The sequence below is a fragment of the Centruroides vittatus genome, unplaced genomic scaffold (assembly GCF_030686945.1).
Source record: "Centruroides vittatus isolate TY-2023 unplaced genomic scaffold, ASM3068694v2 contig_296, whole genome shotgun sequence".
NCBI classification, from domain to species: domain Eukaryota; kingdom Metazoa; phylum Arthropoda; class Arachnida; order Scorpiones; family Buthidae; genus Centruroides; species Centruroides vittatus.
The window spans coordinates 254,225-270,891 of NW_027121884.1; the positions used below are offsets into that span (position 1 = coordinate 254,225).

General features: G+C 39.9%; 1 protein-coding gene across 1 annotated transcript; it reads right to left on the bottom strand.

Annotated features, from left to right (window-relative positions):
* Positions 1-1,295: 1,295 nt before the first annotated feature.
* On the bottom strand, positions 1,296-8,063 carry LOC136972542 (uncharacterized). The gene is made up of 2 exons (XM_067267128.1): positions 7,067-8,063; positions 1,296-1,519 (listed from the first exon to the last, which is right to left on the bottom strand). Exons 1-2 carry the CDS (start codon positions 8,061-8,063, stop codon positions 1,296-1,298), a joined length of 1,221 nt encoding a protein of 406 aa, XP_067123229.1.
* Positions 8,064-16,667: the final 8,604 nt, after the last annotated feature.

Genomic DNA, 16,667 nt, shown 5'->3' on the forward strand with positions numbered 1-16,667 from the left:
TTTCTCTTTGCCATGCAGGGCATTTCCGAGAATAGGCTGGATGGGCATCTTTACAGTTCACACAGTGTGGAGTACTTTTACATTCAGTACTGTTGTGGCCTTCAGTTCAACACTGTGCACATAAGCTTTTGCCTCGGCAGGAGGTCTGGGAATGTCCAAATCGCTGGCATTTGAAACAACGCAGCGATTTGGAACGTATGGTCGAACTGGGCATCTAAGATATCCCGCAGTAACGAATGATGGCAATGTTGGCTTTCCGAAAGTGAGAATCAAATGTTTAGTCGGTATCAGCTTGCCATCACGACAAATGGAGATGCGTCGAACGGAAGTGACACCTTGGTCTGAGAGGCCGATCTGAATGTCTGATTCGTCTTCAGACATTAAGTCAAACTCAGATATCACACCTCGTGAGGAGTTCAAACTTACGTGTGGTGTGACCGAAATTGCCATGTCTCCAAGAGTCTTCATTGACAAAAGCTTTACTGTTTGTTGAGGAGAGGCTGTTTCTACTAGTAGATCCCCTGACCTCAATTTTTGCGTTTTTTTTAAATGCCCAATGGTTGATTCAAATAGCTTTTGAATCAAAAAAGGAGAACACTTAGCAAGGGGTTTTTCTCCAGTTGCATGCACTATTAAGTAAGCAGGTTGGCTAGAGGTCTTTTCATTTGTCTGTGCTTGTTTTTGGTTTTTGGTATCCATATTTAAGAATTTATATTCAGCTCCTAGTGACCCCACCCACCATGGGGCCCAACAGGGGGTGCCGTCACATGGGAGACTCCCATAGACCGTCGCACCAGGGTTTCCCAGGAGCTATACCCTCACAATGCAGTCGAGAAGAGCACACCTTGTCTGACGTGTCTGCCCGGTCTGCATCGATCGGTTGACTCCAGGCCGAGGTCAAGAATGACTCAACGACCAGCCGATTGACTCAAACGGAGCCTGATTTGAGCCTCCCGTTTATCCGAAGCAGGGGCCAAAGCAGTGTGTTGGGGACGGTATGTTGCCCCTCAACTACCAGGATCCCCCTTTCCGGCATACGGGCCACCACGCACGGCAAACACGTGGGTGGGCGTTCAGATCCCAGGGATGGTAAAGAAGAGTTACTAAACCATCTCTGGGAGGTCCCCTCACCACGGACAGGAACCCACATCGAGGGGCGATCCAGAGGAAATTGCCGACGATGATCCAGACACTTTTGTTGTACCTGACGTTGTGACGTTTGAGACACCAGTTCGTTTTGTTCAGCAGGTCACGTTTGACAGACCAGTAACGTTTACCGCACCGGTAGGACCTGCTCAGCCTGGAACAACGTCAGGACAGCCTGCATCAATGTCAGCAACTGCAACGACGTCAGCACGGCAAGAAACTGCAACAACGTCAGCACAACGAGAAACTGCAACAACGTCAGCACGGCGAGCAACTGCAACAACGTCAGCACGGCGAGCAACTGCAACGACTTCGGCACAGCCCGCAACCTGCTCTCGCCAGGTTTTTCCTAAGTCCAATGATGCTTCTAATCCTGATAATGAGTTGGAAGATAAGTATCTTGAGGTTCTGCCACCAGAACAATCTCTCTCCAATCCTTTCCCGAAACTACCTGGCCCCAAAAATATGCCTTCGGCTGATTCTCAGCAAATCGATTACTTCAACTTATTCTTCACTGTGTCTTTGCTTTCTCTTATGGTGACAGAATCAAACAAGTATGCAAAGCAAGTCATAAATGGCATGGAAGGAGGTGCCCCCATATCTCCGGAATTTTAAAAATACTACAATTAATGAAATAAAGGGTTTTTTAGCTGTTGTTTTTTTGATGGGATTAACAGAAAAAAATAAAATTTCAGGTTACTGGGTCACTTCCGGATGCACAGTGACGCCATGGTATGGCCAAAGAAGGTTACAAAGGTTGCAAGAGAATTAAATGGTTTTACCCCGATGTGTATAGGTGAATTGTATCAAGGGGAGTATTTTTTTATTCCTCCGCCCAAGCGGCACCCGTTTAAAAATTCCTGCTGAACGAGTTCCTAAATTTCTGTCAAAGTGCGCGCTGTAGGACAGCAAAAACAGCCGCTTGTAGCAATAGTTTACGGTGGAAAGCCACATGGCATTCTCCATGACTCAAACAGTTTCGTTTCAAGGTCCATTATGTAGTTTTATAAATGAAAATTTAGAAGTTATGAAAGCGCAAGTTAGTACACAGAGTGATGTATCTTCTCAAATTTTTTCAAATGGTACCCTGCATTCTAATTTTTTTCGTGGCTACTTTGAATGCTTTGTTGGCAAGATAATCCATTTCATGGTTAAAGTTTACAATTGAGACTCTTGGTCTTTAAAAACACATACACTTTAAAATCATAGATCCTTCTATTAGGATACTATCAACAGTTCCGGTGCTGACATGTTTCTTTCATTCACGTCATTCCTAAATGTCTACAAACAGCAGTGCACTCCTGTAGTAGTGGAGACGCAAGCAACCGCTATTAATTAACAAACAAACCCAAGATGGCAGCCTACCGCTCTAAGGACCCGAATTCGAGTCGGAAAATCTCCATGAATTTTTCGGGAGGTGGTCCGTCTGGATATGTCAGGCCCCATCCTCACCAACCCAGTCTCCCCATTGTGGGCCTGGCTAAATCCATAATGGGCTAAAGCCGTTATTAGCCCACGAATGACTCTTTGACAAAAGAAAAAATTTATACAGATACACAGAATGTTCATATATATAACAAAAACCAAAACAAAAAATATATAGTTTGGTTATTTTAGCCTACAATTATCACTTTAATTGCGATACTCAGAAAATACAAAATTGCACAATCTGATTGGTCAAGTAAACACCAATTGAAAATATCTTTTAAAAAATTTTAAGATATATTTTTTCCTAATGTTAACTCTAAAAATTTCATTGCTAAAATTGCATGGTTACAAAATAATTAATTTTTATGTTTGGGCTACAAATAGCTCAAATCGGTTACTTTTGGTTGGTTGGTTGGTTGGTTCTATTTTTTGGCACAAGAGCCATACAGGCTATGCTGCGCCATGACAAATGGTAAAATTAAACAAAGCTAAATATATATATCACAAGGCGTCAATACAACACAAAAACACAAAAAAACAGAACAACACAAATATAAATATATAATAAATAAATAAATAAATAAATTAGTTCACTTAAATATCTCTATTAATTTTTATAACTTTCAAAAAGTTCAGTATCTTATCAAGATTTGGCCTCTGGCCCAAAATCTCTCTCAAAGTTGCATTTCCAAAATGCTGTCTGCGACTCTGGTCAAAAGCAACACAGTTGCAAAGTATGTGTTTAACACTTAAAGTACAAATGCAATACTGGCATACTGGCTGGTCATCACCCTTCAAAAGGTATTGATGAGTAAGCCGAGTATGTCCAATTCTCAGGCGAGTAAGAATGACTTCAGATCTCCTATCATACTGTTTCTTGTGTGTCCAATTTTCTATTATAGGTTTGATCTCGTAAAGTTTATTGTGGACTTGTTCGTTCCACACATTTTGCCATCTCTCTGCTAGTCGTTTTTTAACAACCAGCTTCAAGTCACCTCCTTCAATGAACATTGTATGCTGAGAAGGACTTGCTGACTTTGCAGCTGCATCAGCTGCTTCATTCCCTTTTATACCTACATGGCCTGGGACCCAACGAAATTTTACAAAAATATTACTTGCAATAAGATGGCAAAACAGTTTGTGAATTTTAATCACTATAGAGTGAGAACTAGGTTCATGTGAGATCAAAGCCTGAAGTGCACTAACTGAGTCAGTGTAAATAACACAGCGACGATGACCTTTCCTAATTACATATTTTAAGGCTAAATAAATAGCCTGCACCTCTGCAGTAAAGATGGAAGAATTCGATGCGATTTGTTCTGCCACGATCTCATCCTGGCAGACAAAGGCTGAGCCAACGTAATCAACCGATTTCGATCCATCAGTATAAATAGGAATTAAATTCCTGTCGTAGTGTTGAATTTCTGCAAAGTGCTGCCTATAGATGTAGTCCGGGGTGGAATCCTTAGGAAACTGCTTTAAGCTAAAGTCAACATTAATCACAGGAGTTGACCAAGGTGATATATTATCGACCTCGACCTGTGAAATGTTGCTTGTGTCCAGGTCAATCGTGCTGCTTACATTCTCCATTCTAATGTCAAATGTAGGGACACAACTTGGGCGAGCTGTAAATAATCTTTTCAGCTGAGTATCTGATACTCTACAATAAACTGAAGGTTTAGCCAGAAATTTCTGTTTAATGTAATAGAACAAAGACAACTGCTCTCTCCTGAGAGATAGTGGAGGCTCATAAGCATCCACGTACAAACTTTGAACAGGAGAAGTTCGAAATGCACCAGTGCACAAACGCAATGCTTGATGGTGGATTGGATCCAGCATCCGAAGAGTAGATTCTCGCGCAGAGCCATAAACAACACATCCATAATCCAGCTTAGAGCGAACGAGGGCTCTATATATCCTGAGCATCGAACATTTGTCTGCTCCCCAGGATGAGCAGCATAATACCTTTAAAAGGTTCAGAGATTTTAAACATCTACTCTTCAAATTGCGCAAGTGTGGCAAGAACGTCAATTTATGGTCGAACACAACACCCAAAAATTTTGCTTCGTTGACCATTGGGATTTTAACCCCATTTAGGTGAATTTCAGGTTCCAGGTGCAAACCACGCCTTCGGCAAAAGTGGATGCACGAGGTCTTCTCTGCATTAAAAGTAAAACCATTGATCTTGGACCAACTGTCTATGCGATTTAGGGAGGTTTGCAGTTGTCTTTCAATAAAACTCATGTTAGTAGACTGACAGGAGATCTGAAAGTCATCCACATACAAAGAGTGTTTCACACTGGAAGGAAGACACTTAGCTATGCTATTAATTTTGATTAGGAACAGAGTCACACTCAGAATAGAACCTTGAGGAACACCCTCTTCTTGTGTGAAAGGCCTAGACAAAGTGTTGCCCATCCTAACTTGGAATCTTCGATTCTGCAAGAAGTTTTTTATAAAAATTGGCAGATTACCCCGCAGTCCAAATTCATGCAGATCGCGGAGTATTCCATATCGCCAGCAGCGATCATAAGCCTTCTCTATATCGAAAAACACAGACACTAAGTGCTGTCGTCTTACAAACGCTTCGCGTATAGATGTTTCAAGGTTTACTAGATTGTCTGTGGTACTTCTGTTCCTACGAAATCCACTCTGATGTGGTGAAAAGTAGTTCTTTTCCTCTAGGAGGAACATCAGGCGTCTGTTTACCATTCTCTCGAAAAGTTTGCAGAGACAACTAGTCAGAGAAATTGGTCTATAATTAGAGGGATTCTTGCAGTCTTTACCTGGCTTGGGAATGGGAATTATGATAGATAGCCTCCAAGAGTCTGGAAAAGTATGTTCTGTCCATATTCTGTTGAACAGATTCAGAAGGTTACTAAGGGAATTGTCTGACAGATTTTTAATCATGCTGTAATGGATTTTATCCGGACCTACAGCAGTATTCCCCGAGCGAGAGATTGCTGTACATAGTTCTATTCTGCTAAATGGCACATTATATTCCTCATTAGATGGAGAGTGGAAGTTTAGATATTGTTTTTCACTTTGGACTTTATAAGCCTGGAAATTTGTTGTATACATAATATTGCTGGATGAAGACGAAAATGTTTCACCCAACAAATCAGCAATACCTTTAATGTCACTGATTATTGTGCCATTATTTTCCAGCATGGACAGAGAGTGAGAAGCATATTTCCCATTAATTTTATGGATTTTATCCCAGACTGCTTTTGAGCTGGTGGAAGATGTTATGCTAGAAACATACTTCCTCCAGGAATCCCTTTGGCTTTGCCTCCTTATTTTTCTGGCATTTGCCTTTGCTTTTTTAAAAGCTATCAAATTCTCAGCAGTGGGGTATCTTCTGAAAATCCCCCATGCTTTCTTTTGTTTTTTAAATGCTGCCTCACAATTCTGATCCCACCATGGTTTCGGATGTTTTGGATATCTGGTTGACGTTTTCCCCATTGTTTTTTCGGCTGCCTGAATAATACTGGAAGTGACAACTTCTACTGCATCATTGATATCGGCAGTATTGACCATTTCCTCAGTGATGTTAGCCAAAGAGGAAAATGCAGGCCAATCTGCCGATTCAAATTTCCAGCGTGGTGGACGGGCTGTTTCACAGCTTCCTCTGCCCCTATATTTTAAAAATATTGGAAAGTGGTCACTGGAAAGTGGATTAGATCCAACCTCCCATGTAAACGCTGAAAACAGATTTGGACTAGCTAATGTCAAATCAATGGCAGTAAATGTTCTTGTTGGGGCGTGGAAGTATGTCACTTCTCCAGTATTAAATAAATACAGTTGGTGATTACCTATGAATCTTTCAATGGCTCTGCCTCGACAATTGATGTCGTGACTGCCCCACATTGGATTGTGGCCATTGAGATCACCAAGTAGAATAAACGGAGTTGGCAGTTGTTCAACCAAGTCATCCAATTCATCCTCATTGACTCTGACATCTGGTGGCAAGTATATGGAACAAACTGTGACAGTTACTCCAATTGAAATTCTGACTGCCACAGCTTGCAGCTCTGTTCTTATTTGTACCGGTAAGGAAGGGATGCAATTTGAAACCAGTACAGCCACACCTCCACTGGCGCGAGTGTGGCTATCATCATCCTTACGGTAAAGATTAAATCCTTTTAAAGTAATTTTTTCTCCAGGTTTTAGATGTGTTTCCTGGAGTGCCACGCAGAGAGATGTGGTAGATGATGTCAAATGTTTAATGTCAGAGAAGTTGTTGCGGAAACCACGACAGTTCCATTGGATTATTTTATAATCCATTATGTGGTTGAGGCAGCATTCTTTGCGAGGGTATCTCTCTTTAATTTAACAGGCGGTCTCTCTTTTGGAGGTGACATTGGTTTTTTTACCTCCACATTATTCTCTTCATCAGAGATATCAGAGAACTCGCTCACAGACTGAGTCTCTGATTTTTTAGCTTTAGAGAGAGCTGCTTTCACTCTCTGTTTGTTTAATGGGTTCTTACTAGCCTTTTTTGAACCCAGGTTTCTTGTTATCACCCCTGTTTTAGGTAGGGGTGTTTTTTGTTTTGTATTGTCATTTTCTGCTGTTTCTTTTGAAGGGATCAGTAAACAATTTGCATGGCGAGTGAAAGATTCCTTTGGGGAAACAGAAATGTCTGTCTGAACTTCACATGTCTTAGTGAGTTTCAGAGCAGCAGCAAATGTTTTTTGTTTCAGTGGTGCACTTGAAGTGACCATGCGACGTGCCTCTGGGTAGGGTAAGTTGTTGACTGTTTTTACACGCTGTATTTCTTTTTCTCTCTGCCATGCAGGGCATTTCCGGGAGTAAGCAGGATGGGCATCTTTACAGTTCACACAGCATGGGGTACTTTTACATTCTGTACTGTCGTGACCCTCAGTCCCACACTGTGCACATGCGCTTTTTCCTCGGCAGGATGTTTGCGAGTGTCCAAACCGCTGGCATTTGAAACAACGCAGCGGATTTGGGATATATGGACGGACTGAGCAACGTAGGTATCCTGCTGTTATAAAGGATGGCAATGTTGGTTTGTTGAAAGTAAGAATCAGGTGTTTGGTTGGTATCAACTTTCCATCTCGACGAATTGAAATGCGCCGGACAGCAACGACACCTTGATCTGAAAGACCAATCTGAATATCTGATTCGTCTTCAGACATCAGATCAATTTCAGATATCACACCACGTGATGAGTTTAAACTTCCGTGTGGTGTGACAGTGATTTCCATTTCTCCCAGGGTCTTTGTTTCTAGAAGTTTTGCAGATTGTTGTGGGGAGGATGTTTCCACCAGTAAATCACCTGATCTTAATTTCTGAATTTTTTTCAAATCTCCAATAGTCGACTGGAACAATTTTTGAATCAGAAAAGGAGAAGCTTTAGATAATGGTTTGTCACCAGTTGCGTGTACTATTAAGTACGCTGGGGTACTGGACATTTTTAAATTTTTCCGCTCTTTCGGATCTTTTATTTTTGGGGAATCCATGATTAAAAGTAAAACATTCAGCTTCTGGTGACCCCACCCACCATGGGGCCCAACAAGGGGATGCCGTCACATGGGAGACTCCCATAGACCGTCGCACCAGGGTTTCCCAGGAGCTATACCCTCACAATGCAGTCGAGAAAAGCACACCTTGTCTGACGTGTCTGCCCGGTCTGCATCGATCGGTTGACTCCAAGCCGAGGTCAACAATGACTCAACGACCAGCCGATTGACTCAAACGGAGCCTGATTTGAGCCTCCCGTTTATCCGAAGCAGGGGCCAAAGCAGTGTGTTGGGGACGGTATGTTGCCCCTCAACTACCAGGATCCCCCTTTCCGGCATACGGGCCACCACGCACGGCAAACACGTGGGTGGGCGTTCAGATCCCAGGGATGGTAAAGAAGAAATACTAAACCATCTCTGGGAGGTCCCCTCACCACGAACAGGAACCCACATCGAAGGGATCGGTTACTTTTAGAGCACAACTTTGATACTTTTTGACTTTCAGATCTGGCAACATTGTTCATGCTTTTCGTTACTTCATTTGAAAATGCCGTTCAGTATGGAATCTGTTTCCCAGAGCTCCGATGTTAATCTATCAAACATTTTTGAAAACGTGACTTGTTTCACGTTTTATCGCTATTTTCCAACAGAAGATATAGCTAAAAAATTTTGTCATCTTGTGGGAATGGTTCCACATCCGGACTTAACCGGTTTTATTCCGCCTTGTCCACATTGTGAAGATAAGTTTTCCTTGATTTTTGCCTGTGCCAGGAGCGCTTTACGTGAATATCTGTTAGCTAATTCAATTTGTCGTATTTTTCAGGTGCGATGGAGAAGAGATTAGATCAGTCAGAGAAGTTCGGATTTAATTACCGCTGTTTGAAATTAAAACTAAAGGAAAAACATAGGAGACGAACTGGCGGCTTCGTCTGGCGATCGAAGTGTACGGGCAGGCTGTCTTGTACTCAAAATACGTTTTTTAAAAATTCTAAACTTTCTGCTCAACAGGTATGATATCGTGTCATTGGCGTTATATTTTCTGTAACCACATTTTTCTTTCCTTTGTTCTGTCTCTCTCCTCTTTTTAGAATGTTGGCTCAGAACTTCTTTCGTCTTAGAGTCACCTGGTGACTCATACCTGAGACAAAAGAAAATCAATGGCCCGAGGGGTAAACAAGATCAACAGATTGGACAACTTACAAGGGAATGTTGGGAGTGTCTTTCAATAAATTTTAATAAAATTTAGTTAATAATTACATTAAAGGTAAAAAACTCTATATTAAATTTGTAATATTTACTCAAAGTGTTACTCAGGATTAATAGCAATCAAATGCCGTAGTATTTTATAGTAGTTTAACACGTGCAAATTTTTAGTTGTAATTGCATGGAGTAAATGAGAATTTTTTTTATTTAACAGGTCCTAATGCTGATATATGCATAGATCATACAGCAGCCAGTCACCCTCGCCGCAACAAAATGCGGCGTGGCCATACAAACAGCAGTAGATTGGTTTAATTTCTGCCGTAAAGTTGCAGAGGTTTTCGTGTCTCAGAAACAAGACATCAAGGTTGGCGGTAAAGGCCTACACAGGGAGGTGACAATCAACCCTGTTTCTGACTTTGCTGATAGCTATGCATAACATGTTTTTTTTTAGATCGACGAAACCTTTACCAGGAGACAGAAATACAATCTCGGGCGCGTAACCAAAGGCACCCAAATAACTATATTAGGTGCCTATTGTCGGGAAACAAAAGAGGTTGTGTACTGGCATGTAAGTAGTAACGAAACATTATTTCCTGTTATTATTTACTTTTAGTAAACGTTTTGTGCTATATTTTCTCATATTCTTTCAGGTGGACAACAAAAGCAGGAGAGTTATTTAGGAGCACATGTTAAGATGCATTGCTCAGGACTCCATCATTCTTTTCGACAGCGCCCCACAGTATCGCGGTTGTACGACGATGGGCTTCTCAGAACACAAAACAATTAATCACAGCCAGCAGGGCCCCAGGAGGTAAATAGGATGAAACTGTGCTATGTGTTAAGTGAAAGAAATGAACGAGCGTTAGTGAATAGGGTATCAAAAAGTGACATATTTCTTTTTTTATTTATGCAGATTCGTCGACGTCGATGATCCCGAAGTTCACACTCAAAACATCAAATGTCAACATCGCTGGCTGAAGAAGTCGATCAAGTCGCTCCGCACGGACAGGAACTTGCAGAGCTATACATGCACATACATATACAGGACGCGGTTCCTGAACCAGTTGCCAACACCATCGGCAAGATTCCGGCAGTTCCTCGAGCATATTGTAGCCGTCTACCCGGGCCCCGGTCGTGAGAGTCTAAAACTGAAGACTATCGGTGTGCCCGTAGACAAAGATCAGCCGCCAGACGAGCCCTATTTTGATGTTACTAACAAAGAGGAAGATGATGACCCCCCAGTGAGTAGTGCAGCATGTGTATAGTGTGCACGACCAAAGGATAGTTCTTTGCAGATGTGAAACCTGGATTATGTGACTTTTCAGACATCAGATGCAACCAACACTTTTGTATTCAACCCGAAAGACCTAGCGGAAGCGGAAACCAGCAGCGTCAGTGCATCGTAACCAAGATGTCGTCAGATAGCGAGAGGACAGTGCCTCTTCTTGCAGAAGACGCAGGGGAGGTGCAGTGAAGGTGAGTGTCTGTTTTCTTCGCTTTTTACATCGGCAGTTAAGCTTAGTTTGGTATACCCTTAGTTCACACAGCGTGATTCGCAAAACAGTTCAGCTTTTTCTCTAGCAAAAAAATTTCGCCACCAATCGTATTCTCACTAGTTGTCACGTGATTCTCGTTGTTTTCGAGATGGCTACAGAAACTTTCTTACGCAATAGAGTAAATGTTGTAATTACAGATTTTTAATATTCCTCTCACCCAGCATTGTTTTCTTTCGACGTGGTTAACTACAGAATATCAAAAACGGCCATTTTGGTTTTCTAGATGACGTTTTTGCTGGCTTGCAAATGATCAGCTGCTTAAAATTTGCACTCGCTTTTCGCTTTTAGTTGTATGGGTAAATTTCGCTAAGCAAACAAAAATCGGGTACTTTTCACATTGGTTTTCGATATTCGCTCAGTATAAACTAAGCTTTAAGCCTGATTTGAAACCTGGATTATAATTTTTCGGACAACATCAGGCGCCACCAGCTCCATCCTCCCCAATAAAAACGTGGCTCTGAAAAGAGCTGTTTGGTCACTAGATTACGGTAATCTAGCAATTCCGTTTCCGGTTGTCGGAAACGTTGGTAAATATTACCATTCTACTTTCCTTCTGTCGCGACTGCCCCTTCTACGAGATGTTCCACTTCGTCCTTTGCCGCTCTTAGATCATCCTCTTTCTTTTTCCCCTGCCGTCCAAAAAAATTTTCTTTCTTTCTCTTTTCCAAAAAAGTTTTTTCTCTCTGGCATCCTTCTTGCATCCATCGTCTTCTTCTCACCTTTCTCGCCCTCGATCTGTTCGAATGTCATTTCTTACTTTGCTGAAGTCATTGAACACATCGACGGCAGTCAGTTTCTTCCTCCAACACGGAAGAAGTGAGAACGCGTTTTCTCTTTTGTCTTTCACCACGATCGTCCATGATCTTCTTTTTCCTCGCAACAAAAGCAAAAACCTGAATTTGATGTTTCGAATGACGTTTAAAAAAACGATTCTGTTCTACGTCGATCAAAGATTTAAATTTAGTTTTTGTTTTTTCTTTGATACGAGACAGTTGTAATTACATTAGCGTTATTTAAAATGTTTGTGGCAGTAATTTAAAAAAATATAATGTCTTAATTTAAGAAAATTTCATGAATAATTTTAATGTTTTTGCAGTTTATATATTGAGAGCGTGAAAAACGTCAACGTGGTGTAATATTCTTACTTCTAATCGATAACAAATGCTTTCGTGTTAAGGTGATCAGTATCAAGGGAACAAATTTTTTCAAATAATTGTAAAAGATAATATTTTAATTAATCCAATCAAAAACAGTTTCCTTGTAACCTTAATTAAGTAAAAGTAAAAGTAAGTAAAACCTTAAAGTAAACAGACTTAAATTGAATTACTTATACTACATTTACACTCATTCTGAAATGGATCCCCTGTGGACTGTAAACGATCAACTACCAAAAGAGAAAACTACAGTAGAGCGTTGTTTATCCGAATCAATTGGGGACAGGAAAAAAAAATATTTTAATTAATCCAAGCAGACGATATTGTTATTATGAGTTACGCGCGCAATATTCTGATACCAATTTCATCAAAGAATTAACTGACAACAAATACTGTATACTAAACGATCGAGGACAAATTACAATAGAATGTTTACATTAAACACTTCAGATATAGTCAAATTTTATAATAATTTTTATTTACGAGCTTGAGAATGCATTTAGGCAAGACCTTGAACAGGATTTTAATTAACCTCTGAATAACAGAAAAAACGTAACTCTCGTGCACATGTTTGTTCTTGTAAATCATCAACATTTTAACTATTGTTATAGCAAATACCTGTAAATTAATAATCATCATCTGTATTTTATCAATCGTCACAATTTCTGTGCTTCTCATAACCATGTAAGTTAAAAATTTTTACAGATTTTGTAACAGTGCAACTAAACAGTTACATCACAAAGAGCTGATAAGGGACTCTAAGTTCGAAATACATAGTCTAGGAAATAAAAATGTGATTTTCTAAAGCTTGTCCTGTTTCTAATTGATAGTGTAATAAGTCTAGCGGTAAAGATGTATATTGCGCATTTTAAGTAACTAAACTTTATAAAATAACGTGTTTTTAAAAAGTCGCTCTTTTAAAAATAATTCTTTGCGTTGACGAGTCATTTCTCTTTGTCATTGTCATCCTTTGAAATAAAAAAGTATCATATACGTAATTTGATTTTGAGGAAAGGTATCTTGTTGATTTGGCTTTCTTGGTTTGACGGCGCAATTATAACAAACAGTATCGTGTAACTTCTTACGTTTAAGTTGTGTATTGTCTGCCACTTAATACATGTTTGAAATAGTTTTTAATTACTTTGTTTGTTTACTATATTTAAATAAAAATGTGTGCGAGTTTTACTCATGTGACTTTTTCCAAGCCAAAATTGTAATTTTTTCGATCACCGATATGAAATTTCGTTATGCATTGCTCCGTGAGTAAAGCTGTGTCTTACGAAACTAAGATATTAATTACAATATTCATAAAGCTAGTCCATGGTTAGATTGTTTATTTCTAATTTTTTTGTCTTTTTTCGATAAAATATAAAGATATATTGTTTAGTAACTAAATAGTTTTATTGTCGGCGTATTGTTATCCGCGTTCTAAACTACACTTATTTTATACCAGTCTAAGAGTAATCACACGATATTCAATAGAATAAAATATCTGAAATGAATTCTTAAGTGGGCTGTTGATGCTGAGGATCAACGTCGTTTTAACTTTACCATAAAATTGCGCTTGCTGTAAAACACACCAGACTGACGTTTGTTTTCCTATCTGACATACCTAAATGTACTAGTACCTATAATAGTAATAAGTTTTTGCTTACATAAACTATATATGTAGAAGGCTGTCCATTAATTAGGTCTGTATTTTCTTTGAAATCTTCCCCCCAGTTGTCAAAGTTTCCATAACTCCTCTCCTCTTCGGACGTCCAACAAAACTCGACCTTCCTCAAAACCTTTATGCATTTTATTATTCATAAAGTGATAAACTGTATAAAATTTAATGAAATAAAGCAAACGTTCATTGAAGTCCAACCCCTCCCTTCCTCCCAGTGTGAACGTCATTTATGTATAGCCCCCAAAAGTTTTGTAATGATTCAAACCTTACTAAAACGTGGTTTACACTAAATTAAAATAAATAAGCACAAAATGAAAACAATATCTGTTGTTTATTCTTTATCAGCAAAAGTTCTAATCTCACTAAGACAGTTCTAATCAACAAAGTTCTAAAACGATTTCTTAGGTGAAATTTACGATTTATGCATCCATTTCATTAAAAAAAATTTTCTTTCCACTTCTTTCCCAAGACTACAAATATTCAAGTACAAAGTAAACGATTTCTACTTAAGTAGTAGTTAAATAATTTAGAGATTGAGGAATTAGGGATATAAAACCCTGCTGCAAGAATAAGAATTTTACTTAAACTGAACCACTCTAGCCGAGAACAATGAAGACTGATTTTTTGGTAATGTTATATGTAATAGACAGAAATTTTCCCAGTTCAACAAGAGTAACTGAAAAACTGTAAATTTTAAAAAATTTCCTTGGACACCTGGTCCTGGTCTTTAAAAATGTCAAACAAATCTATTAAGTTTACCATATTTACATTCCTATAGCTATGACAAGAAACGTTTGAAATTTATAACCCTGTCACGTCCTTTGAGGTTTACTTGTGATGCGACAAAACAGGCATTTTAGAATACACACAGTTTTAGCTTTTATATTATTATTTTAAATAATTTTTATCTGTATATATATTAAAAGCAAAATGTCTCGTCATCGCCCCACACAAAATAAATTTAAAAATTAATTTTATTTATAAGTTGAAAATTTAAACAGTTTTTAAATCGTTTATAAGCGTGAGATATCCAAAAACAATCCAGAGAATGCATCATTTTCTTCATGCTGTTTGCCAGTCTTTACCCCTCCCCAGGATTACTAAGTAGTTCGTAGGGCTGGTTTTGAAAGAAAGGCTTATTGAGTAATTTTGAATTGTGTTGCGCGAATAATATTGCTCCCAGTTTGCTCAAGTTTCCGTAATCTAAAATGTATAAATTGTATAAAATTTAATGAAATAAAACGGATGTCCACTAATGCTCAAACCCCCCCCTGTCCGACTTGTCATAACTCCCTCCTTCCTTTCCAATGTGGACGTCATTTATGAAAAGCCCTATGGGAATGGTTGATCTCTTAGGCGCGAATTATCTTAAACTATGTGATTGGTAGATTTTTAGCGCAGAAATTTCTCACGTTCGTGAATGGCTGGTAAGCGCGAGCCTGTCTATAAAATGCATCACACGTAAAATTTCTGTTACTTCTGCTTTTGCATTTATTGTTTTTACTAACATACCATCTTACTTTCAATTTAAAATAGCTACAATTTGCTCGAGGATGCGAGTACAACTATTTCGAAGAAATGGCGTTCTCCGAAGAGCGAATTAAAGAAGAATTGCTACGCCACGGCATTTGGTGGAACGAAGCCAACTGCGGTTGGTGTGGCAACCTTCTACGAGTGGAGGGACGAGAATTATTCCGCTGCAGAAAGGTAATCAGGAGAGGTAAAAAGCGTGCGGCACCTTGCGGGTAGAGCAAGTCAATATGGGCGGGCCCTTTTTTTGGCCATTCTAATCTCTCTCTTGTTACCCTGTGGAGATTTATTTCTCCTTATTGGTATGGAAGCCTCCGAGACAAGCTACACTAAGTCCATTTCTCGGCCTTTCGAGGCAAAGCATTGTGGATTGGTACTCTTTTTACAGAGAAGTATGCATCCATGATGTGTCCTCCAACTCTTATGACCTTCCGTCCCACACTGTGCGCATACGCTTTTCCCTCAACAAGATGTTTGTAAATGTCCAAATCGCTGGCATTTAAAGCAACGCAGCAGATTCAGAACATATGGGCGAACTGGGCAGCGCAAATAACCAGCTGTAATAACAGATGGCAAAGTCAGTTTATTAAATGTCAAAATAAGATGTTTTGTAGGAATCAACTTGCCATCCCGACGAATGGAGATGCGTCAGACAGCAGTGACGCCTTGGTCTGAAATACCGATCTGGATATCTGATTCATGTTCAGACATCAGATCAATCTCAGATATCACACCACGTGATAAATTCAAACTTCCATGTGGTGTGACTGTCACTTCAATATCTCCTAAATTCTTTGTAGCAAAAAGTTTTGCTGATTGTCCAGGTGAGGCAGTTTCTACAAGTAGGTCCCCTGACCTCAATTTCTGTGTTTTCTTCAGGTGCCCAATGGTTGATTCGAATAACTTCTGGATCAAGAAAAGGGAGCATTTTGACAAAGGTTTTTCTCCAGTAGCATGCACTATCAGGTAGCATAACTGACTGGAAGTGTTTTCATTTGTGTTTTTCGGCATGTCTAGATTTTTTAAGGTTTTAGAATCCATATTTAAGAGTAGATATTCAGCTCCTAGTGACCCCACCCACCATGGGGCCCAACAAGGGGATGCCGTCACATGAAGGGATCCCATAGTCCGTCACACCAGGGTTTTCCAGGAGCTATACCCTCACAATGCAGTCGAGAAAAGCACACCTTGTCTGACTCGTCCGCCCGGTCTGCATCGATCAATTGACTCCAGGCCGAGGTCAACAATGACTCAACGACCAGCCGATTAACTCAAACGGAGCCTGATTTGAGCCTCCTGTTTATCCGAAGCAGGGGCCAAAGCAGTGTGTTGAAAACGGTATGTTGCCCCTCAACTACCAGGCATACGAAACACCCTTTCCGGCATACGAAACACCACGCACCGCAAACACGTGGGTGGGCGTTCAGATCCCAGGGATGGTAAAGAAGAGGTACTAAACCATCTCTGGGAGGTCCCCTCACCACGGACAGGA

Excerpts from the sequence above, each read along its gene's own strand:
- LOC136972542 (XM_067267128.1), bottom strand. The coding sequence starts at position 8,063 with ATGGATTCCCCAAAAATAAAAGATCCGAAAGAGCGGAAAAATTTAAAA. Across the intron at positions 1,520-7,066 it reads CCTGGGTTCAAAAAAGGCTA|GATTAGAAGCATCATTGGAC; the intron begins GTAAGAACCCAT and ends ACTCATTATCAG.